At 38.0% G+C, this 14,518-nt stretch overlaps 1 protein-coding gene across 8 annotated transcripts in view; it reads left to right on the top strand.

Moving 5' to 3' along the window:
• The window catches only part of ITSN2 (intersectin 2), a 139,531-nt gene that overhangs the window by 64,301 nt on the left and 60,712 nt on the right, over positions 1-14,518 (top strand). For all 8 annotated transcript variants that reach the window (XM_081832149.1, XM_081832144.1, XM_081832147.1 and 5 more), the window contains 3 exons: positions 6,833-6,969; positions 9,797-9,933; positions 11,199-11,296. In XM_081832149.1, coding sequence (XP_081688275.1) covers positions 6,833-6,969; positions 9,797-9,933; positions 11,199-11,296 — 372 coding nt within the window. The remainder of the gene's footprint in view (positions 1-6,832; positions 6,970-9,796; positions 9,934-11,198; positions 11,297-14,518) is intronic.

Consider the following 14,518-nt stretch of genomic DNA (forward strand, 5'->3'; position numbering starts at 1 on the left):
TCTGAAGAAATGAGTTCTAGTCCTACCCATGCCACTTGCTAGCTGTGTAACTGATTGTCATTTAACCTCCAAATTTTGCTTTCTTCATTTACAAAATGAAGCTGACCATATCTGTGCTGCCTTCTTTGCAGAGTCTTAGGGTGATTAAATGAGATAGCATATATACAGAAGTGCCTTTGTGAACTATTATGTGCCATACAAATTTTTTTGATGTTCTTAGGGTAGGGATCACCCTGAATCTCCACAGTACTTTCAGTGCATTGGAAAGTGCATTGGAAGGTCACCACTGCTGACTTGGGATAATGATTGAAGAGGTACTACTATTCCTTAGAAAGCGGAATCTGTCAAGACCAGAATTGGGGCTTATCATAGACCTCTACCCTAAACCTTTCCACTGGGGCTTTGTCATTCTGGCCTTACTGACTAGTCCTCAGTTACTGTAGACAGTGCTTCTAAAATTGAGTTTTACTGATGGCCTTCTGATTCAGGACGGAGGCGGGTGATACCTCTTGTTGTTTAACAGGCTCTGAGAGAACGAGCACACTAGGGTTAATTAATGGTCATCACTAAGACTTGATGTAGCCTCCTCTTACTCAGAATGCTGCTTTTGTGTTCTTGACTCACAGTTATCCCCCCTTTAGAATGGACATGAAATACTGTTGTTTCAAATTCCTTTAAATCATTTAATTTTTAAAATGTTCTTACCTAATAAAGATATTTTAGTAATTTAAGTGAAAGTAAATACAGAATCTGTGGTATGGCTTAGAATTTGAATGACATAGTGGAGATAGTTCAAAACTAGGCAAGTCACTTAATCTTCTGAGCCTCGGAAATGGTCATCATTATATGCATTTTACAAGAATGTTATCAAGATCAAATGTAGGTATTATGTGTAAAGGCACTTTAAAGTGCTACACAGATGTTCAGGGTTTTTTCTTTTGTTTTGGGGTTTTGGGGATATTAAGTTTGAGGAGCTAATTTGCATTCTGCTATGATTTTTTTTCATGACTAATAAAAATTTTTTGTCCTGATTATATCACATTATTGAGCTGAGCTGTATTTTGTCAGTTGAATCTGTTTTAAGGCCTGGCCTTTGGAAAGAATATTATATGCTTTCTTTAAGCAAAATCAGAATATAGGATTACTTCCTGTCACTATAGGAGGTTTTCAGTATTAGTGGTTGAAGTTCAGCGAGTTACATCTTCCATGTCTTTTTTTTTTTTAATTTTATTTATTTATTTGACAGAGACAGCAAGAGAGGGAACACAAACAAGGGGAGTGGGAGAGGGAGAAGCAGGCCAATGCGGGGCTCGATCCCAGCACCCTGGGATCATGACCTGAGCCAAAGGCAAACACTTAACGACTGAGCCACCCAGGCCCCTCTCCGTCTTCCATTTCTACCAGGATGGTAGAATAAGTACTCTGAGCAATGAAAACAATAGAAATAGATGCTGGATTTAAAAAAATTTGTGAGTGCTTTGTTGAGCCATGTTGAGGTACGCTCAGGCCCAAAACTAAGTAAACCAATCTTAACCAAGTGGTCAAGTTTAACATTACCAAAATGGCACAAACCAACATTATGTGTCTCCTGATATGTTGCGCTGAAAGAAACACAACATCACCTCTATACTGTTTTTGCCAAAAACAGTTCATCTAAGTGTAAGGAAATAAATTAGACACATCCAAATTGTAATTTGGTCTATAAAACAACTGACTGACCCACACTCTAAAAATGTGAATCTCATAAAAGATGGAGGAAATCTTCCATATGTAAGGAAACCAAAGAGCCACGACTAAAGGACACTAAAGAATCATGACAGCAAACTGCAGTGTGTGACCCTTGATTGGATCATGGATCAGAAAAAAAGCTATTAATTGAGGACAGTATTTACACTAGGGGGGACATTTTTTAATATGAACTCTGTATTAAGTAATACTTTGTGGCTGTGTTAAATGTCTGTAGCTTGGTACTGGTGTTGGCATGGTAGTTATGTAGAATAGTGATGAACTATCTGGGGTGAAAGCATCGGTGTCTGCGACTTAGTCAGATTTTCTGCAGGTTTGAAAGTGTTCAAAATAAAAAGTTAGAGAAAAAAAATTTAGAGTTGCAAATGTCAAATGTTTGTGAAAAATGAAATACTAGATTAAGTATATTTTTAAGTTATAAAAGTGCGAAGTAGATTAACCAGTAAATATCAACACTGAGAAATGGAGAGTGGTGGGGGGTAGTGTAAATTAACAGACTCCTCCTCAACCATATCAGGGGTCAGTAGCTGTTTGCTGATTCATAAATGAAGATATATTAATATTAGCTAGGGTTTATTAAGAGCTTTCTCTGGGACTGACACTGTTCTAAGTGTCTTCTTTATTGAATCCTTACATTAACCCTGTGATATAGGTCGGTATTACTCTTCTCCACATTTCACATAGGAGTAAATTAAGACACAGAAGTTGCCCAAGGTCATACAGCTAGTAAGTGTAAACAGAAATTCAATCTAGATGGTTAGCATTTGACCTTAAATGGTTATACTGGGGGAAAAAAAGATGAAAATGTATAAGCTAAGCATTCAACTTAAGAAGCTAGAAAAAGACTAGCATAATAAAGCAAAAAAAGTAAAAGGAAATTAATGAAACAAAAGACATTTAATACAGAGAATCAAGAAAGCAATATTTGACTCTTTTAAAGATTAATAAAATTAAACCTTTGGCAAGACCAATTTTAAAAGGAAAGAAGGTAGGAATAAAGAAAATTAGAAATGAAAAGGAAATATAAATATGCTGCAAACATTAAAAGAAGAGGATATTGGGGCACCTGGGGGGCTCATTTGGTTAAGCAGCCAACTCTTGGTTTCAGCTCAGGTCATGATCTCAGGGTCTTGGGATCGAGCCCCAAAGCAGGCTCCACGCTCAGTGGAGAATCTATTTGGGATTCTCTCTCTCCCTTTCCCCTTCAGTCTGCTGGCGCACACGTTCACTTTCTCTCTCTCTCAGATAAATAAATCTTTTTTTTTTTTTAAAGAGGATATTATGACAGATTTTTGCACATAAATATAAAAACGTGGATGAACAAATTACCACTTGCTAAAACTGACTCAAAATATAAAATATCTGGATAGCTCTATCGTCATAAAATATTTTAAATCTATAGTTTAAAATCTTCCCTAAAAGAGAAGCCCAGTGTTTTTACTGGAGGAACCAGTAAATCTAGTCTTACACAGCTGTTTCTATTGCTTTTCAGCCTTTTGGCTAAGATCAAGTATAGTCTTACACAGCTGTTTCAAAATACAGAAAAAGTGGGAATATCCCCAACTTATACAAAGCTATCACAAACATATCAAAACATATAAGAACAGTATGAGAAAGGATAATTATGGGCCAGTTTAACATAGAGGTGAAAGTTCTAAAAAATATTAAAAAGACAAAAGCAGAATTTATAAAAAAGGATAATCCATAATGACCGAAAAAATTGATTTATCTTAGTCATGCAAAGATGATTTGACATACAAAAACATGTAATTTGCCTTATAAACAGATTAAAGGGAAAAAATGGTATGTTTATCTCATTAGATGCAGAAAACGTATTTGATAGAATTTAAAATCCATTCATGATTAAAACATGAAAAACTTACTAGCAAATTAGGAATAGAACTTCCTTAACCTGAGAAAGAAGATTTGTCATTCTCTTAAGACTGCCAACAGTTCTATCCACAAGTGCTGGTTAATTTACTTGTCCTCAGTTAACTCATCTATTGAACCAGGGCCTCCGGGAAGCAGTGACTTAATCCAGAGGAATGAGTCTAGTGTTAGGAATTGCTAAGATTATTGCAGTTAGGCAGAGGAGGTTTCTGGCAAGCCTTATAGTGCTCTTCAAATCTTATTAATATGTATAGACTATTGTTTATGCATTCTCATTCATATAAGAAATACTAATTAAATATCCACCCTCTGGGATGGGGATACCTTGATGAAAGTCAGTCCTGTTGTCAAGAAACTCACTCCAGTGGAGGAGGCCACCATATAGTCAGGAGACGCTGACTATGATAGAGGAAGGCCCAGGATGCCTTGGGGAGCATGGGAAGCTCATGAACTCAGACACTGGAGGAAAGGGGCTGGTAAAGGAAGACTTAGAGCAGTATCTTACAGGACAAGTTAAGGGCTAATCTTGCAGCCATAAGAAGATCAGACATTAATTTGGCTCCGCTTTACTCTCCTTTTAAACTTAACAATTCTTTTCCTTTATGACCTCAGCCAATAATAATAGCTAAAATTATTATGAACTTGCTCTGTGCCCTCCACAATTATAATAAGCACTTTATGGGTATTAACCCATTTGATCCTCACGACAGTATTGTGAGGCATGTACTATAATTAACTACATTTTACAGATGAGGAAACGGCAAAGTAACTTTCCTGATGTTACTCAGCCCACCACTGACAGAGCCTGATTCAGACCTGTGTTCTCAGAGTCCTTATCACTAATCCAGACTGCTTCTCCATAGATTGCAACCACCATATCCTCTGCTTTTCAGTAGAATTTAGAGAAAAGTGCAACCGAGAGAACTATTGAAAGCTAAGATTTGTGGAAACTTTGCCCTGAATGCAGTATTTGTATTATTGGCTTAAGCTGCAAGTCTTGATCTCAGACATTTTGGACATAGTCTTCAGACTTATACCACATTGTACTCAGATCATATATATCACTTCAATCAAGTTAAAAAGGTTCACCTATAAAATATTGTATTTCTGGAAAGAAACTGAGTTTGGGCTTTTGGGGGGGGGGTTTGTTTTGGAGGATTTTTTGGTTTAGAGTTTTGTTATTGTGTGTGGGTAGATACCTCAAAACATTTTGTTACCAAAACATTCTACCAATATAGTTGACCCTTGAACCACATGGGTTAGGGGCGCCAATGCCCAATATAGTTGAAAATCTGTGTACAGCTTTTGACTTCCCCAAAGTTTACTAATAGGCTACTATTGACCAGACACCTAATCTATAACATAAACAGTGATTAACACAAATTTTGTGTGTTATATATATATTATACTGTATTCTTAAAATTAAGCTAAAGAAAAGAAAATTGAGAAAATCATAAGGAAAACCCATTTACAATACTATGCTGTATTTATTTTTAAAAATCTGTGTATAGGTGGACACAAACAGTTCAAACCCGATTATTTGAGGGTCAGCTGTACTGTTGAAGGTTCTACCTTTGCCGTGAAACCTCTTGATTACTTTAGGTTTTTGTGGGGGTTTTTTGGTTTTGGGTTTTTTTCTCTTCCTTACTCCAGCCTTTTTAAACTCTCTTGTTCAGGATTCTGTAGATATCATGTAAAAGAAACTCAGTTCAAAATAGTTAAGCTAACAAGAGTAGTTACTGGAAGAGTACCAGGACTGTTTACTGAGTCCGTAGAAGTGCTACTGGGCAGGGGCAGTTCCTAGACATAGAAATGCAGTTGGAGAGGCGGTTCCCCCAGGCCTCCCTCTCTCTGCCTGCAGTCTTTGCTTCCCTGTTTTCTGTACTGATTTCATTTCCACCCCAGTGGCCTCACTTGGTAGTGGGACAGCTCCAGGTTTACCTTATCCCAGTTTAATGAGTTTAGAGAAGGAAAGACTTCTTTCTCAGACCCTTTTCAGTCTATCTGAATCCCAGGAAAGGATTCTGGCCCAGCTTGGATCCATGTGCATGTCCTTTGGACCAGTCCTTCTGGCCAGGGAGGTGGGGTGCTGTGATTGATTAGTTAGGCCTAGCTTAAACGACTGCACCTGAGTGGACTCTGAGGGACAGATTCTTCACAATCTCACAGATCACAACCGCACAGAATAGGGTTGGGGCAGGTGCTGTTGGAAAGGTGCTGTTAGAAGAAGACAGAAGGAAAATGCTGAACAGATAACCACAGGTTTCTGCTAAGGTGCTTATCTCTAACCCACATCTTGGCACTTTTCTCTACTTTGAGACTTTGAGCTCTTTGAGGGCAAAAACTGCAAACTTGAGAGCCAGAGGGCCCTGGATTTGATCCCCTGCATATCTCTGGCACTGCATAGCACTAGATGCTCAGTAAGCAAGTATTTATTTCAATTCCTGTTTGCAATACTTTTCATTATTTTGGCTTACTCTAGTCATGATTTTAGGTAGACATTATCTTTTCCATTTTTAGTTTTAACTAAATTATTCAATATTGCTTCTGTGTTTAGTTCAGGATCTCACTGGATAAGTTATGGGTACTTGGTTAAACTACATATGTAAAAAATATGACTGAACAAACCTCTTCAAATAACAAGCAGATTGTTTCCCCATATTTTTTTAAAGATTTATTCATTTATTTTAGAGAGCGGGCCAGTGTGAGAGGGGGGAGGAGGAGAGGGAGAGAGAGAATCTCAAGCAGACTCCGAGCTGAGCATGGAGCCCAATGTAGGGCTCAGTTGCACAACCCTGAGATCATGACCTGAGCCAAAACCAGGAGTTGGATGTTCAACTGACTGAGCCACCCAGGCACCCGTTTCCCCATATTTTTAATGGATTGGGGTTTTTTATTGAAAATAAAGTATCAAATCAAAGATTTGGCTTATGAAATTGGCTTATCTTTATTCCTTAGAAATGAATAAATACAAAAGTACATGATTTTAACATATATTTGTCATCAGTGGTTACAGGACTTAAATACTTGTATTCAGGACTTTTTAATCATTCAGATATTTTTTAAACTTTTACTCTTTTTACTTTAGTTTAACTTGCTTTCAGATTTTTGTCTCTTAATGAAAATGCCACATTAGTACATAAGACAAAAATATTTAAATCAATGGCATATTGATTTATTTTCATTTTCTCCTTAGGAACTGAGAGAAAGCTATAATACACAGCAGTTAGCGCTTGAACAACTTCATAAGATCAAACGTGACAAGTTGAAGGAAATTGAAAGAAAAAGGTCAGAGCTAATACAGAAAAAGAAACTAGAAGATGAGGCTATAAGGTAATATAGCTGATAAATTTATTATACTACATTACTGTTAGAATTCTAATTTTGTTGCCCATATCTTTATTTTGACTATGAAAAGTTAAGGAAAATAAAAGGATTATCCTTGGATGCTAATTAAAGTCTCAATTTTAGAAATTCAGTTCTTCTTTTAGGGACTGAGATTATAGTAATCAATTTTATGTTCCATTGGTGAAGAATAGGGCTTTGGAGTCAGACAGGGATTAGACTTCTTGATCTACCACTTACTGTTTGGATGACCTTGGTTGAGTCACTTTACCTTTTGAACCCCGGTTTCTCCATCTGAAAAATAGAAATATTGATGCAGACCTTATAGGTAACTGAGAATTAAATTAAAAAAAAAAAATAGCTAATGAGCCAAACACAAATGTCTCACATTCATCATTTCTATCTCTCCATTGTAAATCTATTAGTTTGCTGAAAGATCACAAAACCCAAATACTTAATTTTACAGAGTGATAAGATGGAGTATATAATGCCATGTTGCTGCAATTCTTTTTGTACCACTGAGCTTATCAATTGCCTCCATTTATAGCAAAGAGAAGTAAGACAGTTGCAGAATCTGAAGCATAGAACCATTTATTTAGAGACTCAGCAGGATTTTTTTCTGTTGTATGGTCCTGTTTCTAATATGTTATGTTCCTCAGTACCCCCCCCCCTCCGGCAAGTTCTCTAGTGTCAGAAATCAGTATAATTAACAAATATTAAGGAGCCAGCATTCCTTTGCCTTGGAGATAAGTAGACGAGTAATGCCCATGAAAGAGCTAATAGTTACTAGGGAGGCAAGAAAAACACGTTACCATATAGCAGGCTTCTATTTTTAAAGGCTTCAGAATAACCACTCCCAACACACTTTTAATGAGTGGCCACTGTTGACTGTGATGCAAGAAGACTCTGGTTTTACTCCTTGTTCCTTGATTCCTCGTCATTCCAGTAGGAGGTGCAGACAGCTAAACAGATCTCTGTAGTACTCTTTACTCCAAGCCCTTACTTCGTGGCCCCTAACAAGAGACACTAGAATAATATAAAAGCAGAGACTAAGAAGGCTTTTTATTTGCCACTTAACTGCCACTGAACATTGCACAAGGGAACTGTGCAGTGACTACATAGCTAATCACTGTGTCAGAATTTTCTGCCGACACGTTGTAAGTATCTTGATATCTCTTCATCACTGCTCACAATTTTTTTAGGCCAGCAAGCCATATTAATAATACACATCTTCATTTGATTCATCCTCCTCACACATTATCCTGCTATAGAAGAGGGAAGAAATCAGAGCAGAAACACATGTCCGATCTGTCCAGAGCTGAGTCTTAGAAGTATAACCTGATTTCTTGGCCATTTACCTTGGAAGATTCCCTCCTTGTCCCGTGCTGTTGGTTATAGTCAGGTTTTCACAGTGTAGATGTGGCCTCTTTGCCCTTTGTCCAGCTTCTGAGGTATCTTCTGGCTCTGGACCAATTTCTCATGCACTAACTCATACATAAGAAAGTTTACCAAAATTTAATTTTATATTCTCTTAACTCTCTAGCCTTTCTTTATCCCAGTAAACATGTGGTAAATACTTGGTGGTGTTTATAATCTCTGGGAATTCAAATAGAAGCTAGATTAGGTCATCTTAGGTGTGGAAGAATATCATAGAAGGCGACCGAGTAACTAACTGGGAAAAGGAATGGCAGTTGAGATTAAGAAAGGACCACAGAGAAGCATGGCCCTCAAAGGAGAGCCAGATGTCAGTCACAGAAGTGCTGGAGGAAGCACTCTTTGGAGTAAGAGAGGGTATGGGAGGATTTGAAAAGGGTCAAGAGGAAGCTAGTCATGGGGTAATGAACCAGGAGTATGAAGTGTAAAACAGTTCAGGAATGAGGAAGAAAGGTGGCTAAGTGGGTCTACGGTTTTGGGGATTATATAGAATTTCCAAATTCCTCCAGGAGTTCTAGGAATTGAGACATGGAATTAAGCCAAGGTATCCTTCTCGGTGGGGCATAAATACCCCCAACTCCCAGGATGAATCCAGCCACAAGCTCTGCTGTCCCTGATAGTGTGAGCAGAGGCTTGGAGAAGGTGCTAAATTTAGTGGTGACAGCTCTGCCTCCGAGTAAGACCATAAAAAATATATGCAAAAAAGAAAACTATGGTGAACATTAGTTTCAATACTGTAATAGCTAAGTCTGATCAGAGACCATCTTGCCTAGCTAGAAACCAAGCTGCAGCTATATCATATGTCCTAGAAACACATATGGAAGCATGGACCTCTAGGGGAAACATGTCCTATTCTCTTAACAGTGGAAAAGACTTCCAAGGGATAATGTAGAAAGTAGGTAATCTGCCCAGAAACATTTCCTGTTTCCACAGTAATGACCAAACCCTGAAAACAGGGGTTAGCTAGGATAGTGGAAATAAGAGCTAGAATACAATCCTTGTGAAAAATCTGGAGGGAAAGGAAGAACGTTTAGATATACCTTTTGGACTTGTTTTCTGAATAGTTCCCCTTCTTGGGACTGGGAGGTTAGCTGACAGGAGGGAATTTAAGGGTATGGGAAATTGTCAGTCCTACTCCCCAGCTCATCTGTTTGCCTCTCTTGATTAATTGGTTTCACCTTCATCCATGATCCCCACTGTTTCTCCACACCCCCTACTAATATGTCTTTGCTACATAATAAATATATGATTATATATAAATACATAAGAAATATGTAATATTTCTATAGTTTGTGAGGAACAAGATCTAATATTTTTATTTTGCATAACAAAAATTTTAGGACATTATGCAAACTCTTTTTTTTTTTTTTTTAATGTAAAGGAAAGCAAAGCAAGGAAAAGAAAACTTATGGAGAGAAAGTCTTAGAAAGGAGGAAGAAGAAAAACAAAAGCGACTCCAGGAAGAAAAAACACAAGAGAAAGTTCAAGAAGAAGAGCAGAAAGTGGAGGAGAAGCAATGTAAGGATAAGGATAAAAATAATAGATTTGATTTTTCTGAGACAGAACAATGAAAGCAATAAGAAAAAATGATGAGAGGGGAAAAAAAATTTTTAAACATGTTAACCTTTGAGTCAGAAAAAAAACCTTTTTCTAAATTAAACTTGGGGCGCCTGGGTGGCTCAGTCGGTTAAGCGACTGCCTTCGGCTCAGGTCATGATCCCAGGGTCCTGGGATCGAGTCCCACATCGGGCTCCCCCTCTGCGGGGAGCCTGCTTCTCAACCTCTCCCACTCCCCCTGCTTGTGTTCCCTCTCTCGCTGTGTCTCTCTGTCAAATAAATAAATAAAATCTAAAAATAAAATAAAATAAAAAATAAATTAATTAATTAAACTTGGAGGAGTGCATAGGCTTTATTAAAACAGACTGAGGGTAGAAGTCTTAAAACAACATGTAGAAAAGAAGATCGTAATCACTGAGTAGCTATGAACAGACCCCGACATGGTTTTCATAATTGAAGTAAACAGTTGTAGTTTATTCAGCCAGTGTTAACTAAACTGTTTATTTTAATGAATAACAGTAAAATTTTAAGTCTTTGCATATTAAAATTTTCTCAAATGATACACTTTGTTTATGCTACATCTCAGATTCCATTCCTAAGATACTTTACATATTACTGTATCTCTTGTGGATATACAAATATTTGAATCCTTATTAATGATACATGTGTTGAAATTTCTGTAAGCTAAAGCATTTATTCTGCAAATAAAGTTAAATATTTTTAATCTTATTAAGGCTAGTGTATCTGTGAGCTCTTCTGTTTTTCTTTTAGAACCATACTGGTAAATCTACAGCTCTTTCTTCACTGAACCCTATTCACTGCTAATCTCATCTGTGACCTCTCTCTCTGTCTCTTCTTCCCTGTTACGTCCTGAGCGCCACAGAACAAACCTTGCTGCTTGGCCTCCTTGCACTTTGCACGGCTTAGCCTGCCACCACTCCTCTGCCTTCCCCGACGTCCGCGCGCGTGGCACACCCTGCAAGTCATGGCTTTGTTTCATTGCCTCCTACTTTACTGAAGATGAACGTCCTCATTTGCTTTTATATTGATTCTGTGACTATACACGATATTTAAATCCTAACAAGCCTGTGTCAAATGGATTTTCATTTTACTGTTTGATGTTCAGTTTTTTTCCTTTTGATTTTACAAGCTCTTTATATTATAGAGTCATCACAAAAATGTGTATACATGAAAGTAGCAAATAATGACAATTATCTTCTCTTTAGGTGAGCCAGCTAGTGCTTTGGTAAATTATAAAGCATTGTATCGCTTTGAAGCCAGGAGCCATGATGAGATGAGTTTTAATTCTGGGGATATAATACAGGTAGGAAACAGTCTTTTTTGTTCATGAATAAGCTTAATACAATGTAATATGTTACTTTCTATAATAATAATGACTATAATTTTATATAGTGATTTCCCATTTAAAAAGCGTATCTTGAACTTTATCTGATTTGGCCCTAACAACATACTGCAGAGTTGCATATTATTACTGCCATATTCTAGGTAAGGAAGCTTAGACTTACACAAAATGTAACAGTCAGCAGGACAGTGCCAGAGTGGGTTGCAAGTACATGTCTTTGATTTCCAAATCCAATGTTCTTTACACTGTGCCATTGCTTCACATCATAAAAGGTGATGCTGATTTTGTTATGTTAATAAATTACCAATGAAATTTGGAGAAGCTGATTATTTTCTGTCAACCATTAAAAGAGTTGAAGGAGGTAACTACAACTGTTTACTTCTGTAGCTCTAACTAGATGCAGTCCCTTGTTCCTGGAAAAAAAAAAAAAGGCCTTTATTATATAGTCACAAACCACATAAAATGGATGAATAAGACAAGATGCAGGGAATAGCATTTGATACAGCCACTGTGATACAACGGAAAGAATATAGGCTTTAGAAGCATACTAACTTGGATTTTGGTGTCTGCTTCAGTTTTCTTCTTAGTAAATTAAGGTAATATTACCTCGAATACCTAGCCAGTGCCTGCTTTCGTCTTTCCCTGCATGGTCACCAGTGTGGTGTATTTTATCAGTTACATAGCAAATATTTAGTGATACTTGGCATAGTGTTTACCAGAAACGTCTGTTCAAACACTCCTGATGGTCCCCAGCTGCACATTCCTTCTGTCACCATTGCCACCACACAGTGCCACAGTCTGGTGGCCCTCTTGATCCTCCTCCACCTGTTGGTGGTGATGAGGTTGTGTCCAAGAATGAAGAGATGCAGCCTATCTCTGGGCACATTTGGTCAAGAGCCTACTTATATTTTTGGTTACATCTTTTATTTATTCTGTCAACAAATATTTGTTGAGGGCTGTGGCTAGGCTAGGGATATAGTAAACAAGACACAGTCTCTGCACTTAATGAGCTGATAGTCTGATGAGAAAGACAGACATTCTAATGTAGTAGAGGAAGGAAGGCGGTGGAAAGCTACCAGCTTTAGAGCAGACCTCCCCCCCATGGTCATCAAGCCAGCCTGGTGGCAGTGACAACAGGAACATTAACTTAGCTAGAGTTTCTCGACTGTTTGTGTTCTCCGCCGAATCACTGATGTAAAGAATGAGTCATGTGTTACTACCAGATGCCTGATTTGGACAGCTTGGTTGATGACAGTGTCATTCACTAAGAGAGGAAGATCAGAAGGAGGGAATTTGAGTAAGAGTTACAATGAGTTTAATTTTGGGTGAGTTTCAAATTTCTAGGCAGCAGGTGGATGCAACTCTGGCGCTCCACAGATATAGGGGGATCTCAGGCAGAGATCAGAGGAGGCCAGTTTGAGTGTCATCATTATGTTGTGATGGTAATTGACATGAGTGTAGAGGATGATTGATGATGCAATTCCCCAAGAGACATGAATACTGGAGGGATTATTAGAGGAAGGGGAGCCTTAAAAGAACGAGCGGTAGGAAAAAGCCAGGAGAGTAGTTTAGTGTTAGGGAATTTTGAGAAGAGTGGTCTGGATCTCCATGTGAAATAAGATGGGACTAAAAAAAAAAATAACCATTAGATTAACAGTATCACAGCTATTGTTAACCTGGAGGAAAACAATATTCGTTGAGTGGAGTGGTGGGGGAAGAAGCCAGATTTCAGTGACCTGAACAAATTGGAAGGGAGGGAGAGGAGACAGTGAATATATAAAATTCTTTGAAGGAGCTTGGCTTTTGAAAGGGAGAAGGGAGAGAAAATGATAGTGAGGAGTATGGGTCGAGGGAAGTTGTTCTATGTTTCGTGTTTTTGTTTTTAACTTGGCTGAAGCTTGAGCAAGTTTAATGATAGAGAAGATCTGCAGAGAGGGAAAGGGCTAATGATACTGGATTTAGTAAAGTGCACAACTGTAAATGTACAACTCAAGTGTAGATTTGTACACATGTATATATCTGTTAAACTACCACTCAGATCAACATATAGAACACAGAACACTCAGGAAGGCACCTCATGCCTCCCTGGCAGACCTCTCTATTCTGACCAGTGGATGCAGATGAGGAAGATTCTCGATAGGGCTGGAGGGCTTGGGATCTAGAGCACAGGAGAGAGTAGTGGAAGGACTAGATAACCTCTTCCTTTGTGATTAGAGGGCTGAAAGAAAAGGATGGATGGGATTATTAAATACATTTTGCTGAGTTAGAAGGTGAGCTCAGATCTGAGGGCTTCCCTGTTCTTGGTAAGATAGGAGGCAAGGTCTAATCAACTTAATGGATGAGAGTAGCAGAAGGGATTTGGTTGAAAGTGAAAAAGATTAGAAATTCCACTGAGTCCTGGCAACATTTTCCATGACAACCTGTTGTTCAAGTGTTCATATGTGTTAGTGCTATTTTTGAAGTAATAGTTTCCATTAACCTGTGAGAACTTATGTAAAATTTTCTAGTTTAAGTCACTGTGTAAATTGACAAGTAAAAATTAATTAGGGCTACAAATAACAGATATGAAATCGGTTAAAATTGACCCCTAACAAAGCAAACTTGGTCTAATTCTAAAGATTAAATGAATGGGCCTTTTCTTCTTGGAAAGGTAGAAAATATTAGGAAAAAGTATTAAAGAAAGTAGGCTTTTAAAAAAGTTTATAGAAAGGGGCGCCTGGGTGGCTCAGATGGTTAAGCGTCTGCCTTCAGCTCAGGTCATGATCTCAGGGTCCTGGGATCGAGTCCCACATCGGGCTCCCTGCTCCTTGGGAGCCTGCTTCTCCCTCTGCCTCTCTCTCTCTCTCTCTGTCTCTCATGAATAAATAAATAAAATCTTTAAAAAAAAAAAAAGTTTATAGAAAAAGGAGGAAGTTAGTGTTTGAATGCTAGTATTCATACCTGTCAGTGATCCTTGCTTTGAGACCAACACTTAAATCAGGTGAATTGCTGAGCATGCTGCTTTCGGTTGCATAATTCCTTAGGGTCTGTTGTGTTCTTGTCTTCGTTTTTAGTGCTCTGGATTGGCTATTTTAAAGTAGTCTTAAACTAGATCTACAGGATGATATTTTAGCAGTGGTTCCTATGTTCTGTTTCAGAACACCATTTTATAGCTACTACATAGCTATGCTAGCTATGATAGAA

This window comes from Leptonychotes weddellii, chromosome 10 (genome assembly GCF_054177405.1).
Source record: "Leptonychotes weddellii isolate Sample4059 chromosome 10, ASM5417740v2, whole genome shotgun sequence".
Classification (NCBI taxonomy): domain Eukaryota; kingdom Metazoa; phylum Chordata; class Mammalia; order Carnivora; family Phocidae; genus Leptonychotes; species Leptonychotes weddellii.